Below are 23680 nucleotides of genomic sequence, written 5' to 3'. Positions count from 1 at the left end.
AGGGTTTATCAGCTCACACTTCCACACTGTACTCCATCAAGACAGGAATTCAAAGAGGGCAGGATCCTGCAGACGGGGGCTGACGCAGAGTCCATGGAGGGGTTCTGCTTACTGGTTTGCCCCTCATGACCTGCTCAGCCTGATTCCTTATAGAACCCAGGACCACATGCCCAGGGACGGCACCATCCATAATGGGCTGGGCCCTCCCCCATCAATCACTAAGAAAATGCCCCACAGTTGCATCTTATGGAGGCACCTCAAATAAGGTTCCCTCCTTTCAGATAACTTAAGCTTGTGTCAAGTGACATAAAACTAGCCAGGACATATAGTCAGCCACAGAACTTGAAAAAAAAAACTTAATGGGGTAATTAAACAGTAGAATCAACAATAACTGAAAAAAATCATGGTCATTCATAGGTATTGGGGAGGACTCATTCCAAGCCCTTACCCCATAGCATTTGTATATAACCTATGCACAACCTCCCAAACAGTTTAAATCACATCAATATTGCTAGTAACATCTAACATAAAAGCTACACAAATAGTTGGTATACTATACTATTTAAGGAATAGTGACTACTTTTATAGACTATTTTACGTCTAAACCCACAAATACTGAGAGCTTACTGTAGTTACATCAAAGATAGTTGAAGAAAGAACCTAGAATGAAGAATAGAGAAAATAATAAATGGAAATATGTTATGCATAAACTAGAGGACTAGAGAGATGGCTAAGTGTAGTCAGACTTTCCTTTGGGCTACCAGCTCACAAATAATGACATGGGAGACTTATTACTAATTATAAAAGCTAGGCCTTAGCTTAGGCTCTTTTTTTTCTCTAAAAACAAACAAACAAACAAACAAACTAGTTCTTATCACTTAAACTAACCCTGATGGGGAAGTCCTGTGTATATGTCAATAAAGCACTGTTGGCCAATAGGGAAGCAAGATAGGTGGGACTAGGAGTTGAGGAGGATTCTAGGAAGGAGAAACACAGGGAGCCACGATGTAGCCGCCATAGGGGTAAGAAGTCTGGACCCTTTCTCCGGTAAGAGAAAATACTTAGATTAACAATTATGAGTCAGTGATAGCCAGTAAGAAACCAAGCAAATGGCCAACAGCTTCATAATTAATATAGCCTCCTTGTGTTTATTTGGGGACTGCAACTGTGGCAGAGTCCAAGCGGCTGGCGGGGGAGGAAAACCAAAGCAGCTGGCAGAGGAAAACGCTTCACCCTACATAACCCATTTCTATTCCACCCATCCTGCTTCTTTTGTGTCTCCTGGCGTCTCTCAGGCACCTCGATTCTTCTGCTACTTCCTCTCTCTGCCCAGAAGTCCCACCTTTAACTCCTGCCTAGCTACTGGCCATTCAGTTTTTTTTATTACACCAATCACAGCAATGCACCTTCACACCGTGACAAATAACCCCCACAACATTGTTAAGGGCACTTAGTGCTCTATCAGAGGTCCTGGGTTCTGTTCCCAGCACCCACATTAGGCAACTCATAACTGCTCATCTGTTTCCAGTTCCAGGGTATCTGACACTCTCTTGTGGCCTTTGCCAGCACTTGAATGCATAGGAAGAACACAAACTCACAGAGATATAACATACACACAAACAAACAAATATTTAATAAAACAGAAGCAGAATTAAGATAATCGACAACAATAAAGTATAAAGTGGAGCAATTGTAAATGAAAGCATTCTATGGTCTCTGTGATTTCAAGCAAAGGTCAGAGATGTAAGGAGTAATGGTAACCCCTTGTAATCTCAGCACCATGAAAACAAACAAGAACATCAGGATTTTAAGACCATTCTCAGTACATACTAAATTTAAGGCTAGCCTGAGCTACAGGAGCTTCTATCTCAAAAAAAAATTTAATAAAATTAAATTTTAAAAAAGAAACAAAAAGATACCAATTTCATTTAGACTTTTTCTGATACAGCATCTCACCATGTAACACTAGCTAGTCTGGAACACAAGCTGGCCTCAAATTCACAAAGATCCACCTGCCTGTGTCTCTACTGAGTGCTGGGATTATTGGGCATGCACCACCGCACCCGGTAAAGCATGTTTTAGACTAAGTCAACCATACAATTTAAGATGTTCATTCACACCACTAAAAGAACACCAGAATGGCTCCTAGCAGAGGTAAAAAAAAAAAATGAAGAAAGTCTGCTTCATTGAGCATTGTTATGTATTTAATCCTGACACTGGAGGGGAGGGGAGGGGAGGGAGAGGGGAGGGAGGAGGGGGACAAGGAGAGGGAGAAGGGGGAGGAGAGGGAAGGGGAGGGGAAGGGAGGGGGAGAGGGCAGGCTCTCTGCTTCATATCATCTCTCCCTCATACAGCACCCGCCTCATCCCTGAGACATGATGGCGAAGCTTGAAGGGAACAGATTTGGTTGTATTAGGCATCTGGTTAACAGGGTTGGCTTCAACCTTGTGCAAAGTGGATACTGTTGCCATCAATAACCCTTTCATTGACCTCAACTGCAGGGTCACATGTTCCAATAGGACTCCACCCATGGCAAATTCAGTAGCACAGTCAAGGCTGAGAACGGGAAACTTGTCATCAACGGGAAGATCGTCTCCATCTTCCAGGAGAGGTCCCCGCGTCCCCCACAACCCCATTTGATGTTGACAGGATCTCTCTCAAGTTTCCAACCCAGGACCCCCCCAGGAAAAGGGGGAGGGGCTTAGGGAACCCTACTTGAATACCATCAATAAAGCTCACTGCATACATGCATGCCCCCTCCCAAGAAAAAACTAACAAGGGAAACCTGCTTAATCTAAGTAAAGGAGAAAGCAACCCAAAAGGTAAAATCACAGGGGAGGGGAAGTGGGTTAAGGCACTTGCCCCCCAAGCCTGACGACCTGAGTCTGATCCTGAGACCCACATAATGGAAGGAGAGAACCAAGTCACACAGCTGTCCTCACACTTCACATGTACCTCCTCACACACACAAAATTAATAGTGAATTTAATTTTAAAACTTAAAAAAAAATTCAGACACATTTTCACGTCGCTCTTGCTTAGGGGGACATGCTAGTCTCTGTTCTTGCTTAGGGGGTCATGCTAGTCTCTGTTCTTGCTTAGGGGGTCATGCTAGTCTCTGTTCTTGCTTAGGGGGACATGCTAGTCTCTGTTCCATCCCAATTTTTGGTATATGTGTGCTGCTACAATGGGCACTGATGTTAAAGCCATGGATTGATTTCCGTTTGTTTGTTTTGAGGCTAGGTTTCTCTGTGTGTCCCTGAAACAAGCTATATAAAACTGACTGGCATGGAACTCCTGAGTTCTGGGGTTAAAGTGTGTACCATCATGCCTAATTTAAGAATGTTTTCTGTCTTTTTTTGTTGTTGTTTTGGTTTGGTTTGTGTGTGTGTGTGTGTGTGTGTGTGTGTGTGGGTTTTTTTGTTTGTTTGTTTGTCTTTTTTTTTTTTTTCCGAGACAGGGTTTCTCTGTGGCTTTGGAGGCTGTCCTGGAAGTAGCTCTTGTAGACCAGGCTGGTCTTGAACTCACAGAGATCCCACCTGCCTCTGGCTCCCAAGTGCTGGGATCAAAGACGTGCACCACCACCACCCGGCCATTATTTTATTTATGTATTTATTTATTTATTTATTTGTTTGTTTATTTATTTATTTATTTTGATTTTATGAGACAGGGTTTCCCTGTATTATTTTGGAGGCTGTCGGTCCAGCCTAGCCTCGAACTCACAGAGATCCACCTGCCTCTGCCTCCCGAGTGCTGGGATCAAAGGCGTGCACCACCACCACCCGGCCATTATTTTTTTTAAATAATTTGTAATTTCTGTGTTATGTTGGTATGTGTTTATGCCACATATATGCAGGTGCCCAAAGATGCCCAGCGAAGGTGCCCGAGTCTCTAGAGCTGGAGTCAGGGTGGTTGTAAAACTCCTGATGTGGGTGCTGGGAACCCAACTTGTATCCTCTGGAAAAACAGCAGATGCTCTTCATCACTGAGCCATCTTTCCAGCCATTTAACTTTTTTTTTTTTAATGATAGAGGAAAATCCAAACCTTCACTATGAAGCAGAAAGGCTGTTTGGATGAAGAACAAATTGTGCTTTCAAGTTTCAGGAGCCTGAGCCCTGGGGCAGAAACACTAAAGTGGGCTCCTTTGTCTAGTGACTGCCCTGTTCCAGCACTGTGTCAAGCCTTTCTTTCTTACTGGCTATCTGGTACCACAGTAACACCTTGCTAAAATGCCAAAAGATTGTGTCACTTGCTCTCACCAGGAAAACTACATGCTTGTCGGAGTCCAGACTGTATTTAGGGTTCAGTGTGACACATTCAGCAAAGCTGGCTGGCTCAGCAGTTGGTGAACCCAGGAGAATGCTCTTCCCACCTTCCCCCCTAGCCTTTTCCCCCCTTCCCTTATTTCCTTTGCTCAGACTTTGGCCTAGACTTAATTTTGAGACAGGGTCTCACTATCCCTGACCAGCCTATAACTCAGAGATCTGCCTGCCCTTGCCTCCTAAGCAATGGATTAAAAGTGTGTGTTACTGCCAGGCGGGTGGTGCATGCCTTTGATCCCAGCACTCGGGAGGCAGAGGCAGGCAGATGGATCTCTGTGAGTTCGAGGCCAGCCTGGTCTACATGGAAGGGGGGGAAAAAGACAAGTGTTTACACAGGAATTAGGGGCAGAGGATACACAACCTGCCATCAGCTTGGTTCCACGTTTGCCTGTGAGTAGCTGATTGTGGTACCCAGGGGTCCTCCTGATCCCAAGATACTGAAAATCAGTCTTAGGGAGGTAGATGGAAATCCCTGCCTCTGTGTGGTACAGGTGTCTCACCGTATGGCACGAAGCCCAGTGGGCAGCCTGAGGCCACCCCTTCATCCATGCTGCTTCATAGGAAGGTGAGGAAGCTGCTTGTCCCACTCACATACTACCAGGGCTCAAGAGGAGCTGAGGGCCGGCGTTGGTGGTGCACACCTTTAATCCCAGCACTCAGGAGGCAGAGGCAGGCGGATCTCTGTGAGTTCGAGGCCAGCCTGGTCTACAAGAGCTGGTTCCAGGACAGCCTCCAAAACAATACAGAGAAAACCCTGTCTTGGGAAGAAAAGAAAAAGAAAAAGAAAAAAGAGTTGAGAAGGGCTAGTAGCCACCCTATCTTTAAAATCTCTGCACTAAAACCCGTTTCTGTGTCTTAAGAGTGCCCACTCCTGAAGGAGACTACTAAATAATACCTGCTCTGTCCCATCTCTTGGGACTACATGAAATTAAAAAGTGGGTACCTTCAAAATTAATCAATGGATGAGGAAGGGAAACATCAGCAAACATGAGCCAACAAAAAGCCAGGGCACTAACATTACCAGAAAAGGCAGGCTTTGATGCCAGAGGCACTACTAAGTGGGACATAAAAAGTCACAATATCAAAGGGAAAATCAGTTTAATGTACCTAACATGGTCTCAAAAGTACATAGAGCAGCCAGGCGTTGGTGGCACACACCTTTAATCCCAGCACTTGGGAGGCAGAGGCAGGTGGATCTCTGTGAGTTCGAGGCCAGCCTGGTCTACAGAGCGAGTTCCAGGACAGCCTCCAAAACAATATAGAAAAACCCTGTCTCGAAAAAACAAAACAAAAAACCCAAAACCACAATACACTAAAATAAAAAGTAAATAATGAAATGATATGTAATTTGTATCTGAGAATTTAACCTGGAGCCTTATACATGCTAGGCAAATATTTTACCTCCCAGCTATAATAGTGACCCTATAAAATGTCTTTGTAACCAGGCATGTTTGTGAATTCCTTTAATCCCTGCTGAGGCAGGCAGTTCTCTGAGTTCAAGGCCAGCCTGGTCTACATACTGAGTTCCAGCACAAACAGGGATATATATATATATAGTGGAACCTGTCTCAAAACAACAAAACAAGACCAAAATAAATCTGTAAAAAGAATAGCCATTTATTGAAGAAAATGAAAAATATTTAATGGTGTTTTGGGGATGCAATCCTCCCTCCCATCCAAGTACTAATCAGGCCCGACCTGGTTTAGCGTCTAAGATCAGATCAGTTTGAGTCGCAGGTCAGGGCAATCTTTTCTATGGGAAGTTCATAACAAAATTCCATCTGATTACAGGACATGAAACACCGATGTTCAAATGTCCAGCTGGCAATCCTGGAAGGGGAAATACAGAGAGCACATACAACTGCAGAAACAAACACACCTGTGTAAGAAATAAAATGCCGAGAAACTGAGAACACTACATCCTGCAAGAGGAGGCCTCAGAGGCACAGCACCCTCTACAGCTGTCACCTGGTACCCAGGATGGTTGGTTTCAGAACACCCATGAGTACCAAAGTCAATGGATGCTGCTAGGGCTCTTATCTAAAACGGCAATGTATTTATACAGAACTTACGTGTGCCTTCTCATATGCTTTATATCATCACTAGGTTAGTGTTATACCTAATACGTGCTATACAGTATGGTTTGGGAATGGCAAAGGAAACACTTCTGTAGAGATACAATGTTTTAGATACATTCTTTCACATTTATATATTGGGGGAGGTGTGTGCCATGAGGCATGTGTGGAGGGTCAGAGGACAATTTGTGGGGCTTGGTTCTCTCCTTCCTCCATTTGGACCCCAGGGATGAAACTATATAGTCTTCAAGCTTGAGGGCCAAGTGTCTTTACTCACCGAGAGCCATCTTCCTAGCCCCAGATACAATTAAAAAAAAAAAAAAAGATTCTCTGCAAGAGCAACAAGTGCTCTTAACTGCTGAGCCATCTCTCCAGCCCATATGAAGCAGTTCAGACGAAAGACAAATGGATGAATGTGGTAGCTGTGACGGCGACACACCTCTAACCCTAGAATTCAGGAGACAGATGCAGGAAGATGCTGGGTTTGATGCCAGGGAGTAGACTACATGGCGAGACCGTCTTAGTTTGCTTTCTACTGCAGTGATTGTAAACACATGACCAAAAGTAACTTGGGAACAGAAAAAAAATGGTTTATTTTGCTTACACCACACAATCAGCACCTCACGCAGGGAAGTCAGGACAGGAACTCAAGGTAGGAACCTCGGAGGTGAGAACTGAAACAGACAGCAAGCTACTGCTTAACAGCTTGCCACCTCACGGCTTGTCCAACCTCCCTTCTTACGCAACCCAGGACCACCTGCCCAGAAATGGCATCACCCACAATGGGCTGGGTCCTCCCATGTCAACCACCAATCCAAAAAAAATGCCCATAGACTTGCCTACAAGGCCAATCTGCTAGCAACGGTTCTCGACCTATGTATGGGTCGTGAACCCTTTGCAGGGGCAAAGGAAGCTTTCACAGAGGAGGCCAAAGACATCAGAAACACACTGTATTGAATGGTAGAAGTACTAGGAAGGTCGAGAACCACCTTTCTAGAGGCTTTTTCCTCAGCTGGGATGCCCTCTTCCTAAATGACTGCAACTGTGTCAAATTGTCAAAAAAAAAAAAAAAACTAACCTGTCTAGATACACTATAACTTAAGGCAACCTCTTAAAATTAAGTGTAACCAGTAAGTAAATGATAAAAAGCAAAAAGTAACCCTAGAATCAGAATGCTGCCGTGGGTGCTAAGCTCACTTCTGTAATCCCGCACTTGGGAAGCTGAGGGCAGCAACACTGTTGTTGAATGCCAGCTGGGGTGCAATGTGGAGTCCCAGACCAGCCTGAGTTACAGTAAGACCCTTGCCTCAAAAGACAACAAAGCGAATGCTGATATACTTAACTATAAAAGGCAGGGGAAACGGGGTATGGGAGACCTTTGAACACCTGAGGAGGCAGAAAGTAACTCATAAGATGGTAGATTTACGTGATATTGTTACAGCAAAGCAGAGTAAACTGTGGCTCCAGTTTACTGGGTATTTCAAGACAGCCAGCAGAGGGCTGGGGGTGATGGGTATGGCGTGCTTGCCTAGCACGGATGAGGCCTGAGCCAAGAGGTTCGTGGGTAGTTCCAACACTTAGAAATGGCAAAGGTTTGGGCTGGAGAGATGGCTCAGAAGTTAAGAGCACTGACTGCTCTTCCAGAGGTCTTGAGTTCAATTCCCAGCAACCACATGGTGGCTCACAACCATCTACAATTCAATCTGGAGTATATGTAATAAATAAATAAATCTTAAAAAAAAAGAAAGAAATGGCAAAGGTTTGAACTAATGAGTACATGCTAGGCAAATATTTTACCTCTCAGTCGTGTCCTGACCTATGTCGCATAGACAAACTGAAATGCTGAAGTGCCCTACCGTACTTCACCAAGCCTAACGGCCTGAGTTCAATCCTGAACTCACTTGATGAAAGAGGGGAGAACTAACTCTCCGGAAGCTGTGTATCCACAGGTGCTCACGAGTATGCATGCCCATGCCCACCCACCGCACTCACACGTACACACGGATAAGCAAATAAATAAACGTAAATTAAAAAAAATAAGGGCTGGGGATGTTAACTCAGTGGCAGAGCAGTACTCTAGTGCGCATGAAGTCCCGGGTCTCAGTACCACATTAGATAAACAAACAAACAAACAAATGTGACTGCATCAGCAGTTCCATTAAATGTTTGGCGAGTGATAGGATTAATAACCAGGATGTATTTTTTTATAAGACACAATAAACCAGTGAGAGAGAGAAAAAACAACCCCAACAGGACAGGCAAAGGATATGAAGAAAACTTCAGTTAAGTGCTGTGAACATAAAAAGACAATTTCTTTAAGGAGGGCAACATAAAGACAAACGTAAACGATAATAAGGAGTTGCACTTCTCATTCAACTTTTTTGACAGATTTCCCCAAGTCACTTATCAGTAGACATTGGCCAGGACATGAAAACAGGAAGCCATGCATTGTTGGGTGGTGGGGTAAGTGGGCACCGCTTCTGGTGAGCAGTCTGAAGCCTGGGAGAGCTGAAGGTATTCCTGCCACCCACTAGCCCTTATCCGGTGAGCAGCGCAACGAGCCTCTATGCCTGGGATGTGTACGTGGCAGGTTTGTTTTCATTTCCCCCAAAGGATAATGAAATACTATACAGTGGTCAAAATGACTAGACCAAATAAACAGACTTGCTTACACGTGCCGCAGCTCAGAGTAGCCATGATCCACCGCGAAAACACAAAACGCCGCAAGACGATGTGGGCTGGATAGATGCCATTTATGTAAAATTTCAGGAATACTGAACCCAGTAGTGTACACCGTGTGTGCATGCACTCGTGATAAGCAGTTCATACACACACTGAAAGAGTCGGTGGGGAGGCGGAATGAGACGGCCCTAGGCTGCTCTCCGATTCTGTCGAGAGTTGCACATTATCCGGTTGCTTCCTAAGACCTGTTCCAACCCAGGCATCCTCCAGGGTCCCATGAAGTGGAAAAAAAAAATTATTCTGCCTTTTCCCTCTGGGTTCCAGCTGGGGTTCATCCCTAACTGTAACCAGGGCACCTGCTCAGACTCTTTTTTCTCTCTCTCTCTCTTCTGTTTTCATTCCGTTCCCAGATCTTTTGCTAACTCCTCGCGTCTCAAGGAACCTGTCCAGGAAAGAGGGTCATCTCTCGCGGTTGGACAGAGCACTGTGTACACCGGGGAGGGGGGGGGGGAGAGCCCAAACAGCAACTTGGGGTCCACAAGCCGCTTCCCGCTCGGCCTCAGTTTCCTCCTAAGCAGCCCGTCCAGCCCCCTGCAGCCCGTGCCCTCAAGGATCCCAGGAATTCTGTCCTTTCTGGCCGAAAACAACACTGAGGCTTTTCACAAAGCACTCCCACTCTCTCTCCCCCCACCCCACCCCCTCGCTCCCCTCTCAGATCCACAGCCCCGCGTCCCTGGAACCCGGGCTGCACCGCGCTGGTCACATGAACTCCGGCTTTCTGTGGTGTGACGGCTCCTCTGCGATCCCTTTGTGAGCGCAGGTTTTGAAAAGCCAACGGACCGGGTTCTGGGTTTGAGACGCCGCAGGCAGGCGGCCGCGGGCGGAAGGCTGTCGGGAGCCCATCGGCCCGCCTCCAGAGCCAGCACGCCGCGCGAGCCGCGCGCCCCGGATTCCGCTCCGCCGCCGCCGCCGCCGCCGCCGGTCGCCCGCCGCCGCCGCCGTCGCCCGCCGCGGCCTGGCCCGAGGGCGCCGGGGCCGCCAGGACGCCAGGTGAGCCGCGAGGGCCGGGGAGCCGCGACGGGCTCAGGGCGTGTCCGGGCGCCGCGGCGGCCCGCGCCTCACTGTTCGCTCCTACCGGCTGTAGATGGAGCTGTCTGGGTTCCGGCCGCCTCCGACGAGCCTCGGAGCGCTCCTCTTGAAACGCCTGAGAGGGACATGCCTCCCAGGATGCAGTTTGTAGCAACATGGCAGCTGCGGTGCAGCTCCCCTGCTGATAGAGGCGCCGGGACGGCCGCGCAGCTCGCAGCCGGGGCCCGGGCCGCAGCCGGGGTCGCAGCGTCGGCCGCTCGGGGCGGGCGAGCGCGCCGGGGGGCGGCCGCGGAGCGCTGGGGCCCAGCTTGCCGCCGGGGCGCAGCCCGCACAGCCGAGCTCCGACGCCGCCGCCTCCTCCCGCGCCTGCCCGCCGCGCACAGCCCCGAGCAGGCCGGGGCCCGACGGCCGCGCAGCCCCAGCGGGCGAGGACAGGCCGCGCCGCACTGCCAAGCCCGCCCGCCCGCCCACGGCTCCGGGCCTGCGTGGGGCTGCGCGCGGCGGCGGCGGCGGAGGCGGCGGCGGCAGCGCAGGGCCATGGCCGAGGCGGCCCCGGCTCCGGGGAGGGCAGCCCGCGCGCGCACGGACGCGCGGCCTCGGGGCCCGGGGGACTGCCTGCGTGCTCCGGGCTCGGCGGCCCGGCCTGGGGTCTCGGTAAGGGCCGGGCGCGGCGACGTTAGCGGGGAGGGGGCGCCCTGGCGGGCTCGCGCGCCCCCTGGGGGGGAGGCCGGCCGGGGCGGGCGGGAGCGGCGGCGGCGGCGGCGGCCGCCGTCCGTGCGAGGCTGCGCGGCCGCACGGCGCCCGGACACGCGGCCCGAGGTGGGGCGCGGGCGGCGCGCTCGCTCCCTGGCTTGCGGAGCCGGCGCTGCGTCCGTCGGGGTGGCCGGCGGCACGTTTTCCGCAGAGCTCGGCCCCGCGGAGCGGCTCCCGGCCTGGGCGCGGCGCTGACGCGGCTCTCCCATTTCGCAGAGCGGAGACACTGAGGCACGGACACCCGGCGGCGACCTGCCCTGCCTGCCCCAAGGTCACGTAGCGAGTCGGCCCGGGCTGGGTGCCCGCAGCCCCCGTTGAGGCCTGCCCGGCGTGCCGCGGGCCTGGACGGGGAGGGGGGCGGCGCTGGCGGCGGCTTCACCGGGGTGGGCGGCCTGGGTTGGCCGAGCACTGGCTGAGGCCCGTCGGGGGAGGAGGGGAAGGCCGGGCGGCGCCCAGCCCAGCGTCTCCGTGACCCACACAGCCTCTGCGGCAGGAGGACCCCCGAGTCAAACTTGGGGTACGGATGGATGCGGTCTGGTGAGGGAGCACCTCAGAGGTTGACGTTCCTCTCCCTTCAGAGGGCCCGTTCAATAATTAAACGCCCTCTCACCCAACGTGCTCTCTGAGGCACCCTGGCTGTGCTGGGCAGGTTTGCTGCATGGGAGTCCGTGCCTTTGAACCTGTTCCCTGTGTGTACAGGATGAGGTGGTCTAGATGGCTCTCTAAAAGCCTCGCAGTCCTTAAAATATAACAAAACTCCTGGGAAAAAAATGAAAAAAAAATTTTTAAACATGCCTACCTCTGGGCTTAGGTCCCCAGAACCCTTTCATAGCGTGTAATTCTGGGTGAACCATCCCGGGCCATGTAAGAAAATGGCACATCTTTTGTAAGAAGTCAGATGTGTGCTGTCGTGCGTTTTTCTAGAATGTTGGCATGGATCCTGGAGCCCCCCCCATTCTCTTAACCATACAAGGAGGGAGAAAGAGAAACAGGTAGAATCTTTGAAATGCGATGCAGAGGAGTTCTTAACCTCATTGCTAGCCGTTTGAGAATTTGAGCTTATTCGTTTTAGATATCCTTGCTTATTAAGGGTAAGATCGAGCCACAGGTTTACTGGAATTGATGACATTGTATCAAAACTTAAGTTGTAGATGGGGAAAGGGACATATCTTGCTTACCCTTCACCCCTTTCCAGTACTCCAAATCCCTAAATGGAGAAAACAAAAATTACCCTTTCCTTTAAGCTCTGATTCAACTGGCCCTTTATTTACTATAGCGGAGCCTTTTTTTCTTGTCTGAGTTAAAACTCAGGACAGCTAACCTGCCCTCCAGGTATTTTTTCTTTTTCCCTCTTCCTACTAATTGTAGGCAAACACCCCTTAGGTAGACAGTCTTAATGTACTTATTGTGTTGGCTCTGTTGGTTCCTTTGCCTGTGCGGTTGAGGCTTCCACCCAAGAGAGCTGTCCAGTCCTGCTACCAACTGAACAGTGAAGGGGTCTTTGAACTCTTTCAGTGTTTGCAGGATTATGCGTCTCTATGTATTTTGAGAAGAACTTGTCACTTGCATTTGGTTTTCTAAGGGACTCTTGACACACCATAATAGGTGATATCTTTAAGGGATGGAGCCTTCCATCCCAACATGAGCCCGTAGTAAGTCTCCCTCCCATAGGTCTGTTAAATCACCAAGCCTCTGACTCAGGTCTCAAACCTATCAGCTGTCTCTGTCTATAATTGAGACCTAGCGGGTCACCTGAAGTCTCTATGTGACCTTAGGCAAGGTGCATTCAGCCTCTCCTATTTTCATAGGCTGGAGGTGGATAATAATTCCAGTAGTGCCTATCTCGATAGGTTTTGTGGGGGGCTCAAACGAGGTAATCCTTTAAAACAGTTTATGTCACATAATAAATGCTAAATATTTACCCTGCTAATGATCTCCCCACATGACAGAGCTGTGGATCATCCTCTCTCAAAGATCTTTGCTGGACAAGGTCTCAGAATCTTCGACCATTTGGCATAAAAGTAGAACGCTGCTTTAGGGGCGTCAACTATACTTGAATCAGTGAGCACGTATAAGAAAGACAGCTATGGGAGGCATGGTGTGAGTTTAGATAAGTCTTTGATAGGAGGCGAAAGGACCTCATTACTTAGATAATCTTTTTAACCTGTCGGTATACTTGTCCACTCATCCAACAGGCATTTATTGAGCGCACACACTTAAGGGGTGTGCTAATTTTCGAGTGAAGAAAGCAAGTTTTGATTACAGAATACTCTTGCAGATGGTGTAGAAGCCGAACCAATTCCTTGAAGGAATATTATAAAGGAGAGAAGTGTGGTTGTAGAAAAATTCCATTCAGAGCCAGGAAAGATATTGAATGAAAGGGACTGGGCACTCACAGAAGAGCATGGTTTCACCTCCCTAGTGGTTCAGGGTTTTATCGTGGATGTGGCAAGATGGGGATCAGAGAAAGAAAGAAAGCTCAACTTTATTCTGCCTCTAGTCCCCAGCACTCTCCGTCAACTCTGCAAACTAGTGTGATGTCTGCATGGCTTCAGTCACGACGGGCCTACTTCCCTGATTCCCTACCTCAAGAACCACAGTGAGGGAGCCCAGCCCAGCAATGTACACCTACGAAACCTGGGCTCCTGAGGAGGCTGAAGTGTTAGCTCTCCCCATGTCTCAGTGTCCTTTACTTGGAGCAGAAGCCAGTTGCTATGCCCCAAGCCCTCTGAAGATCTTTGCAGACCGACCAGGGCAGCAGTCAACACCAAGCAGGCTGTAGTGGAAAGGGCAGCGATGGGTATTGATGGAGCCAACAGCTGAGTGTTCTGGTTTCTTCCCGGTACCCTTCCCTCTCCTGCACACCGTTCATCATATCTGAAATGTACTGTTGGGGGGGGGCGTAAGATGGCTCTGTAGGAAACAGAAGGTGGCGTAGCCATCTTTTTTATGTGTTGCTCTTAATAGCTTTTATCTTTGATGTCCCCATCAGTGCCACTATCAGAAGAGATTGGCTTCCTCGGAATGTGTCTTATTGTTGCAAAAAAAAAAAAAAACGGGGGCCTTTTAGCATGAATGCTTGTCTCTTTGGATTTGTTTTGCCAGCTGGGGACTGTGACCTTCAATGATGTCTTTCCTTCTCTCCTTGAACACAGGTCCAGCAGCTGGACATGGAGGACGAACACTCATCACCTCTGTCATTCTCCAGCATTCCACACGAAGAGTCTGTGCATCAGGCCCCTGCTGGACTCCCCAGAGAAACCGTGTTCCCTTCTTGTGTTCTCCCCCCAAAAGAAATTCCTTCCTTGTCTCCCACTGCCCCCCGGCAAGGCGCTCTGCCCCAGACCGACAGTACTCCTAAGCAAGAGGCTTCTCGCCAGATGTCACATGTTCTCCCGAAGGGACCTTCACTCCTGTACCCCGAGCAAGACACACACCACCAGGTATCCCTGGCTTCCCAAGAAGAAACCCAGTACCCTCCTTCAGCTGCTGGTCAGGGGACCCCTCTCCTTTCCCACTCCACCCACCACCAGGAAGCTCCACCCCACTCTCCTGAAGTTCCTGAGAAAGACTCGCTGACTCTGTCACCCACGGGTCCGGAGACTGACATGGACACCCTGCTCCAGAGTCCCACTCTGCAAAAGGACACTGCCTTCCATACCTCTTCCTCGGCCCCGAAGGAACAGCCGCTGCCCACCGCAGAGATCACACGCTTGGCTGTGTGGGCTGCTGTCCAGGCAGTGGAGAGGAAACTGGAGGCTCAGGCCATGCGGCTGCTGACCCTGGAGGGCAGGACAGGGACAAATGAGAAGAAGATAGCAGACTGTGAGAGAACGGCTGTGGAGTTTGCAAACCACCTGGAGAGCAAGTGGGTTGTCCTGGGGACCCTGCTGCAGGAGTACGGGCTGCTGCAGCGGCGGCTGGAGAACATGGAGAACCTGCTGAAAAACAGAAATTTCTGGATCCTGCGGCTACCGCCAGGCAGCAATGGAGAGGTTCCCAAGGTACACCCGTTCCGTCGGGGTCTTCCCAAGGAAACCATCTGCAGGGGAACATGGCTTAGGGATTTACTTCAATTGAAAGAAAGGGAAAGTGATGGTTGGGAAGGAAAAAAAATAAGAAGTAAGGATCCCTGCCATTCAGTATTGCTTCATCAAGAGCAAATTATCTCTGCTGTTGTTAGAAGCACAGTCTGATATAAGAGTCCACTTAGAGAGGAGTGAGTAAAGGCCTTCCTGGAGCCTAAGATAGGATGCAGAAGGGAGGCTTGAGAAGGTATGTAGAGAGTCTGCCCTGCCAGTCTGCCCTCCACACGCTCTGCTTCTGCCTGCTGATTTCTGCCCACTCCAGGTTAATACGTCTGCACTAAACATGAACGTGGGTTTTTTTTTTAGCAGTCCCCTGAATGACAGATTATAACAACTGTACCTGACACATTGTGGCAGCATTGCATGTCATCAAATGATGACTTAAAGTCCTGGAGGTTTTCTTTCTTATATATAGGTTTTATGCATATACTGTGCCGTTATATATAAGAACTTTAACATCTGCAGACTTTGGTGTCCTGAGGTTCTTGAACCAGTCCCTTGCAGGTACCAAGAGACAATTGTACCAATGAGCAGTGCTTAATGGCTTACCGTCATGGACAGGAAGAAGAATATCGTTTAACTGTTAGAGGTTTTGTGCTGTTTAACATTTTTTTTGTCAATTTATTTATAAATCTTTAATGCCAATAAAACCCATCTCAGAAAGTATCCTTAAGGAGCTAAGAAACAGGCTTTAATCTCATTTTTCCAGAAGACTCTTAACAGAACATGAGTGTAGACCTTTTTCTTTATGGTCCAAACAGACTGTGTAAGCCTCTTGAAGGCTGTTACACATTAGAATTCTAGGATCTCACTAAAGGCATACTGGCTTCCAAAAGTCCAGGGTGAGGCCTGAGAGTCTGCATGTCCAGCAGGTTCCATGCTGCTGCTGGTACTGCATGTTTTAAAGCTGGGGAAGGGCCTGGACAAGATGAGTCCTCCCCCTCCCCACCCCCAGTTGACCAGAAATGTGGCCAGATTTCAACGAGGTTTAGTAAAGCCTCCTGAACAAGAGCAGGGGAGGGAGGGCTTTCCCTCTCGGGTCCTCAAGGCGGGAAGTTGGGTTCAGTAGTCTGTGCTGTTGTCACTCTGGCCTTTCCTGACCCCAACGTTTGGTTTCAGGTCCCTGTCACTTTCGATGATGTTGCTGTCCACTTCTCGGAGCAGGAGTGGGGAAACCTCTCTGAGTGGCAGAAAGAGCTCTACAAGAATGTGATGAGGGGCAACTACGAGTCTCTGGTCTCCATGGGTGAGAAGGCAAACATTGGTTTGGTTTTGGATTTATGTGGTTCAGTAATGGGAGTGCTGGTGTGTGTGTGTGTTGTTTTGTTTCAAGATAGGGCTGCCATGACTGGCCTAGAACTTGTTGTGTAGACCAGGCTGGCCTCAAACTCACTAAGATCCTCCAGCCTCTGCCTCCCTAGTGCTGGGATGATAGGATCTCATTGTTGAGAGAGGCTGGCCTGGAATAACCATTTAGCCCAGGCTGACCTTGAATTCACAATCCTGTTGCCTCGATTTCCTGAATGTTGAGATTGTAGACATGCGCAACCACACCTGGCTTCAGACAAAGTTTTCTTGTTTTTGTGTATAATGTGGTGCATGCAAATCTCAAATGTTCCCTCTGTTCTCTTCATTAGTTTTTTTGAGATGAGGCCTGTCACAGAACAAGTTCACTTGACTAGGCTGGCTGGTCAGAGTGCTTCTGCGACCTGTCTGCTTCCCTTCCCCCTCCCCCTCCTCTTCCTGCCAGCACTAGGGTTACAGATGGTCACTGCTACACCTAGTTTTCACATAGGTACTGGGACTTAAACCCTTGTTATCATTCACACAGAGCAGTCAGCTCTACTGACTGCTCTCCAGCTCTACAAACAGAATTTTAAAGAGTGCCACAAATGGGCTAGAGATAGGTCGGTGGTTAGAAACAGCCAGCACACACGTCAGGTAGCCTACAACTGCCTGTAACCCCAGCTCCAGAGGGATCTGACTCTCTTCTGAACTTTGCAGGCACCTGGGATCACATCTGCACAAACATACATAAACATCTAATTAAAAATAAGGTATTTTTTCCTTTTTAAAAAAAGTGACATAAATTTTTTTAAAAAACCACACTCTCACGTGCTCTTGCATGTCAGTATGGCACAAGCTGGAACAATCTACACGTAGAGACACCGCGCTACAGAGAAGTCCTTGGGGCAGCGTGGGAAAAGCTGGCTGGATGTTGGTGGGCTTCACCATCAGAGCATTTCCCCCTGGAACCTGCTTACAAAATTCATTTACCTAGCAAATTATTAAAAGGAAAGAAACTAGAAGGAAGCAAGCGTACTGAGGGCATGCTGTGTGTCAGCAGGGTGTGAAACGCTTCTCAGAATAAACATGTAGTGAGGACTGAGGACAAGACTAGAGGTCTGGTTTTCTCACTCATGCAGCTGGATGCTATCACCTACCGAGGCTGTGTGGTCCAGCGTCCTGGCCCCCGTTAGGAAGTCACAGTCTCACAGAAGTTTGTCTTATACCAAGACCTGTCAGGTTTTGTTTTCATTAGAACCATGAAAGGGCAAAGACAATGAAAAGGTAGGCTTTCTGCGCGTGTGTATCCTTTTCTCTCGTGCGTAGAATTTTTTTGACATAGATAAGGCAAAAATCTGAGGGTCTCAGTGGATAAAGAGCTTGCTATGCAAACATGGGAAACCCGAGTTGAGATCGCCACCACTCACATACAGGCCAAACACAGTGATGCGTGTCTAACGGACTCCAGTGCTAGAGGTGCCAGCCTAGTCAAAATAGCTTCAGGTCCGTGGGAGATCCTTTCTAAAAACACAAGGGGGGAAAGGTGGGCACCCTGCATATACTCCCCCCACCCCAACACACAAATAAAAGAGAGAAAGGTTTGAGTGTCGAGTGCACTGCTGGGCAGAAGCTTTGGTCTAGGGGCTGGAGATGTCTCAGCAGGTAAGAGCACTGGCTGCTCTTGCAAAGGACCTCAGTTTGGCTCTCAGCACCCACAGGGCAGCTGTCTGTAACTCCTGTGTCCTCTTCTAGCTTCTGTGGGTATGAGGCACATACAACGTGCACATACATATAGACATGCAGGCAAACACTCATACACATAAAGTAAAAATATGTAAATATGGGCTTGAAGGAGAACTCAGTGTTTAAAAGTGTGGCTGCTCTTCCAGAGGACCTGGATTTGGATCCTATGCGGTAGCTTACGACCACTTGTAACTTCAGTTCTGAAGGATCTGATGCCCTCTTGATTCTGTAAGCACCGTACACATGGTAGACAGATATACATGTAGGCAAAAATGCCTGTAGACATAATGTAAAAAAATCTCAAAAATTTTAAGTAAAAAGATAAATCCTTTTTAAGAAACAAACCGTGATTCGTGTTAGAATAGATCATTTTAGACATACCTTTCTATAGGCTAACATCACCTTTAACAATTTTATGAAATTTGTGAAAAGTTAACAATTTTATAATGACATAGTAAAAGCCAACTACTATGTGCTCATTATTGCCACCCCACAGAGGAAGCCACCAGGCTCCCATTAGGTTCTATTCTTTCGTCCTTTCTCATCTTTCCTGGGCTCATGCAAATATGTGCACAGTGTGTGCCTATGGCACATGTAGTTATCAAGTTTGCACAAAGGTGACAGTTCACTGACAGTCCTTCTACTACACCGGGGACAGCTTTCTTCATCAGCAACCCTTGGGAAGAAAGCGCAGTATCCAGGCGAGCTTTGCCTTTTTTCTTTTCACGTGTATGGGTGTACCACATGCATGCCTGGTGCCCGTGGAGACCAGAAAGGCATTGAGGCCCCTAGAACTGGAGTTACAGGTGATCGTGAGCCACCCCGTGGGTGCCGGGAACCTGGCCCAGGTCGTCTGCAAGAGCAACAAGTGCTCTTAACCCCCGGCCGTCTCTGTGGCCCCCTGTCCTGCTGCTGAGCCGTGGTTCTTCTGTCTCTCTCACTGCTGAGTGTTGTGATAAACGGCCCTGCCTATCTGTGAGGCAGCCCAGCGATTGACAGACAGTGCAGATGTGTGAAGTGGGCTGTGGGGTAGAGGATGCCCAAACTAGTTAGCATCTGTCTGCAACAGCGCCCGAGAAAGTCATTTCTCCACACCCTGGCTTATTCTGTCAGCTTAAATCTGCTGTGTTTTGTTGTCTTCTGAGACAAGATCATGCAACCCAGACTGGCCTCAGATGTGCTGACCTTGAACTCCTGACCCTTCTCCATCCCAAGTACTTAATACAGGCAAATAAATATTTGTCCTTTTGATAGATGAAAAAGTGATATTGTTTTTATTTAAATGTATCTATTTGGTGACTGGTGAACCTGTGCATCTCTTTTATATAATTGCTGGTCCTTTGTATGCCTCCTGTGAATTATCTATTCATGCTTTTGCTAACCATTTGTTATATGTGATGAATATCTGTGTTTCTAATGTTTCTGTGATGTTTCTTCATCTTTTTATTTCAAACTAATTTTAAATTTTCTGAGGAGGATTGAGGATTAAACTCAGGGTCTCATACATGTTAAGCACATGATCTACCACTGAGCTACATGCTCTAACTCTTTTTCTTTTGGAGGCAAGGCCTCACTCCATAGCCTCAGCCAGCCTGAAGCTCTCACAACGTTGCCCAGGCTGACCTTGAATTACAGAGATCTACTTTGTCTCCCCAGCGCTGAGATTAAGGGTGTGTGCCACCATACCAGGATCTCCCTCTATGGCCCAAGCCGGCATTAGACTCACAGCAGTTCCCAAGTGCTGGTATTACAGGCATGAGCCATCATGATTGGCAACCCTTTTTTTTATACAAGGAACTCCTATCAGTATTTTTTTAATGAATTTTATACTTCATCAGGATTAGTTTTTACTTCATACAATTTCAGTTTTGTCATGAAGCTCCTGGACAAGCTTCAGTACCTGTGAACCGTGTGGAGACACACATGCACAATGTGTCCTGGAGAAAGAGGCTGAATGCTTGCCCATTTATTTTCCAGCATTGCCGGTCCCTGGTAGAGGGACTATACTAGGTCATATCCCCACAGATGATACCTTTACAGCATACAATGCCACCTCATACCACATAATGTTTTTTTCCCTTCCTTCTGCCCAGACTATGCAATATCCAAACCAGACCTCATGTCTCAGATGGAGCGTGGAGAAAGGCCAGGCATGCAGGAACAAGAGGACTCTGAGGAGGGTGAGACGCCCACCGACCCCAGTGCTGGTGAGTGGCAGACGGGTGTCCCAGGGCCCTACATCCTGCGTCTTTCAGCATTCAGGCGGCTCCGCTTTGGAGTGCCATGGTCAAGAGATGACTCGGAAGGCATGATACGATAGCACGCTGTTCAGGAAGGAGGGCTGCAGGTAGATATTCCTCCTGGGTCTCCATGATCACTAGCAGCCCAGGTAGCTGATAAGTAGGAGTGCATAGAGTTCATCGTCTTTGAGATTTTGTGGTTTTTGTTTGTTTGTTTGTTTGTTTTTGGCATGACCCATTCTTGCCATCTTTTTTATAGGAAGAATCACAGAGAAAGCATTGCTATGTTATGCTCATTCCTCCTAGATTTCCCACACCAGGGCCATGTCTCTGCAGAATAGAGGGTAGACATGGACTTTACTAGGCAGTAACCATGCGCATTCGCTGTCAGTGATCTCTTGGTGCATCAGTTTTGTAAGCTCTGCTTGGTGATTTGCCTCAGAGATTTTCGGTGGAAACATCCCTTTGTTCTTGGTGGGCGAATATAACGAGAATAATAGAACATCGACCAGGTGGTGGTAGTGTACACCTTTAATTCCAGCACTAGGGAGGCAGAGGCGAGTGGATCTCTGAGTTCGAGACCAGCCTCATCTGTGGAGTGAGTTCTAGGACAGCCAGTGCTAGCAGCACAGGGAAACCCTATCTCAAAAAAAAGACGAGAAAAAACATTTCATGCTGGGCAGTGGTGGTGCTCACCTCTAATCCCAGCACTCAGGAGGCAGAGGCAGGCGGATCTCTGTCAGTTAGAGACCAGCCTGGTCTACAGAGAGAGTTCCAGGACAGCCTCCAAAGCTACAGAGAAACCCTGTCTCGGAAAAAAAAAAAGAAAGAAAGAGAAAAAGAAAAAACATTTCAAATTCTATTGATTGATTGTAGAAGGAAGATTATCTTGCTGGGGAACCCAGTTGGTGACCAGCAGACAGACTCAGTTGTGATTTAATGTCGTTGTGAGACAGGGAAGGTTTGTTTGGGCTCCCAGTCTCAGAGGGGTCTGGCCGTGGACGCCTGGCCCGTGAACTCAGTGCCAAGCATCAGGTGAGGGGTGAGGCTTACCCCAGCTCAATACCACAGATTAAAAAAAGATGAATTTGAAAGTAGATGAGGTTGAGGGGTTCGTCTAGGGTTACATTTTGGTTAGAGGAAAATCTGAGTGACCACAAATGAAAGCAGGGATTGGGTGGGATAGAGAGCTTCTGTGTGGAAGAACTCAGAGGCTGGGAAGCTTAATGTGGCAATTGGCAGGACTGCTTTGTGGCCGAAACCCTGAAATATGGCTGCTGCTCCAACTGGTTTTGAGGCTCAGGGGCTGCACTGGTAGCATCTAACTCTTTCCCTACCTACTTTTGTCATCTGTATCCCAGACAGGCCTCCCCACTGTATAGGGTTCAAAGTGAAAAGCAGTGACCTAGCCTACTTTGTCCTGAGCTGGGTTTAGTCTGGCACAGGTGTCCATGGCCTGAGCTTCCACAGAGGCAGTGGCCTCATGGGGACAGCCTCACTGTGTGTCTTGCTGTGCTTATCCTTTCCAGCCCTTGGAGATAACGTGAGTAGGAAGGGCGGGTGACAGGGGACCACTGCACCGCAGAGTATCTACCTAAAGGCAATTGCTACCTGAGAAACTAGGTGTCTGCCTTCTACGTACATGGAATCATCTGTCCAGTGTCTTCTCCCTAGCAAGAAGGTGGCAGAGGCAACCCTGAACCAGATCCAACAGTATGCCACCAAGTAGGAGCATCTGAAAAACTGAAAACTTTCTTAGTTGCACACATATCAAGAATGACAGTTTTATGAGCTGCTTCAGTAGATTCTTTCAGTGCTTTGAGTCCCTAAGGGATCCAAAGGAAATTCAGATATTTGCCTGCAGTTGAAAATACCCAGAGTGCTTGTGTCCATGCTGTCATCTGTGTGTCCATGCTGTCATCTGTGTGTCCATGCTGTCATCCGTGTGTCCATCCATTTGTTCCCTCCCCATGTACTCTCAGCCCTGCGAGAGAAAACAAGCCAGAAACCATGACAAAAGTGTGCGTTCTCATGTTTTAAAGATTGTTTGTTTGTTTTTGTTTTTGAGACAGGGTTTCTCTGTGTATCCCTGGCTGTCCGGGAACTCGCTCTGTAGACCAGGCTGGCATCAAACTCAGAGATCTGCCTGCCTCTGCTTCCCAAGTGCTGGTTTTAAAGGCGTGCGCCACCACTGCCACATATATCGTATTATAACTTGGCACATTTCTGTCACCTCTGACATCACATTATGAAGAATTTTTATGCCATACAATTCACTTGTTTGTTTATTATTTAGTTCATCAGATTTTTTTTTTTATATCGAGTACTTTGTCCATAGTTGGGTACCCAAGAATTCTTTGCTCTCAGTTAGGCTTATACACCCTAGTAGAGAAAACCAGTTTTAGCAACCACATCTACACTATATGAAAACTGTCACTGGACTGGAGAGATGACTCAGCCATTAGCATGTACAGCTCTTCCAGAGGACCCACATTCAGTTCCCAGCACCCACACCAAATGACTCACAACTGCCTGTTACTCCAGCTCCAAGGGATCCACTGCCGTCTTGGCCCCCTTGACCGTCTTCATGAACATGGTGTGCACACATGACCTTTGTGCACACAGATGCACACATAAGTAAAATAAGTCTTTAGAACAAAACATAAAAATCACAGTCCTATAATACAGCTGTGACGGGAGCAGCCAGATTGCAAGGCAAAACACAGAAGGTTTTGCTGAGCTTGGGGAGTCAGAAAGGCATCATACAGACTGGCAAGATGAATCACCAGTAAAGGTGCTTGCTGCCAAGTCTGAGCATCTGATTCCAATCCATGGGATGCCCAACTCCAACAAGTCCTCTGGCCTCCATGTATTATACCATGCTATTCTTGCACACATGAATGCGCACAAAACACACAAATTTAGTAAAAACATTTAATAGGGCTGGAGAGATAGCTCAGCAGCTAAGAGCACTGACCATTCTTCCAAAGGACCTGGGTTCAATTCCCAGCATCTACATGGCAGCTCACAGCTGTCTGTAGCTCTAGTACCAGGGACCCAACACCCTCATACAGACATACATGCAGGCAAAACATCAATGAACATACAATAAAAATAATTTTTAAAAACCATTTAATAAAGAAGACAAGTCTTAGAACAAGTAATTTTTATGGGAGACCTAAATAACAACTAAGTTCCTTGCTCCTAGGAGACCTAGTGTGAAGGGAAGATATTGAAAGCTGAGAAATGGCAGCAGTATGTAGAGGCCTTGGCACAACCTAGTGGGAGCAGTGCTGTTTGCAGGATACACACTGGCTGTTGACCAAGGAAAACGTAGTGACTGGTGGATGTGAGTAAGAGGAGTGGAGGGTGCAAACGATGATTCCTGGCCGCTGACTCAA

At 48.3% G+C, this 23680-nt stretch overlaps 1 protein-coding gene across 3 annotated transcripts in view; it reads left to right on the top strand.

Annotated features, from left to right (window-relative positions):
- The first annotated feature begins 10089 nt into the window (after nucleotides 1-10089).
- Nucleotides 10090-23680, top strand: part of Znf777 (zinc finger protein 777) — a 29620-nt gene continuing 16029 nt past the window's right edge. The window contains exons 1-4 of one of the 3 annotated variants that reach the window (XM_040736842.1): nucleotides 10090-10129; nucleotides 14077-14925; nucleotides 16129-16255; nucleotides 20133-20246. In XM_040736842.1, coding sequence (XP_040592776.1) covers nucleotides 14092-14925; nucleotides 16129-16255; nucleotides 20133-20246 — 1075 coding nt within the window. In that variant the 5' untranslated portion in view covers nucleotides 10090-10129; nucleotides 14077-14091. Of the gene's footprint in view, nucleotides 10130-10690; nucleotides 10823-11048; nucleotides 11193-14076; nucleotides 14926-16128; nucleotides 16256-20132; nucleotides 20247-23680 lie in introns of those variants that run through there. The other 2 variants (XM_040736840.1, XM_005087165.4) reach the window with 2 other exon arrangements.

Source organism: Mesocricetus auratus, unplaced genomic scaffold (genome assembly GCF_017639785.1).
Source record: "Mesocricetus auratus isolate SY011 unplaced genomic scaffold, BCM_Maur_2.0 Super-Scaffold_100125, whole genome shotgun sequence".
Taxonomy (NCBI): Eukaryota; Metazoa; Chordata; class Mammalia; order Rodentia; family Cricetidae; genus Mesocricetus; species Mesocricetus auratus.
This window is presented reverse-complemented; position numbering and strand designations above follow the sequence as displayed.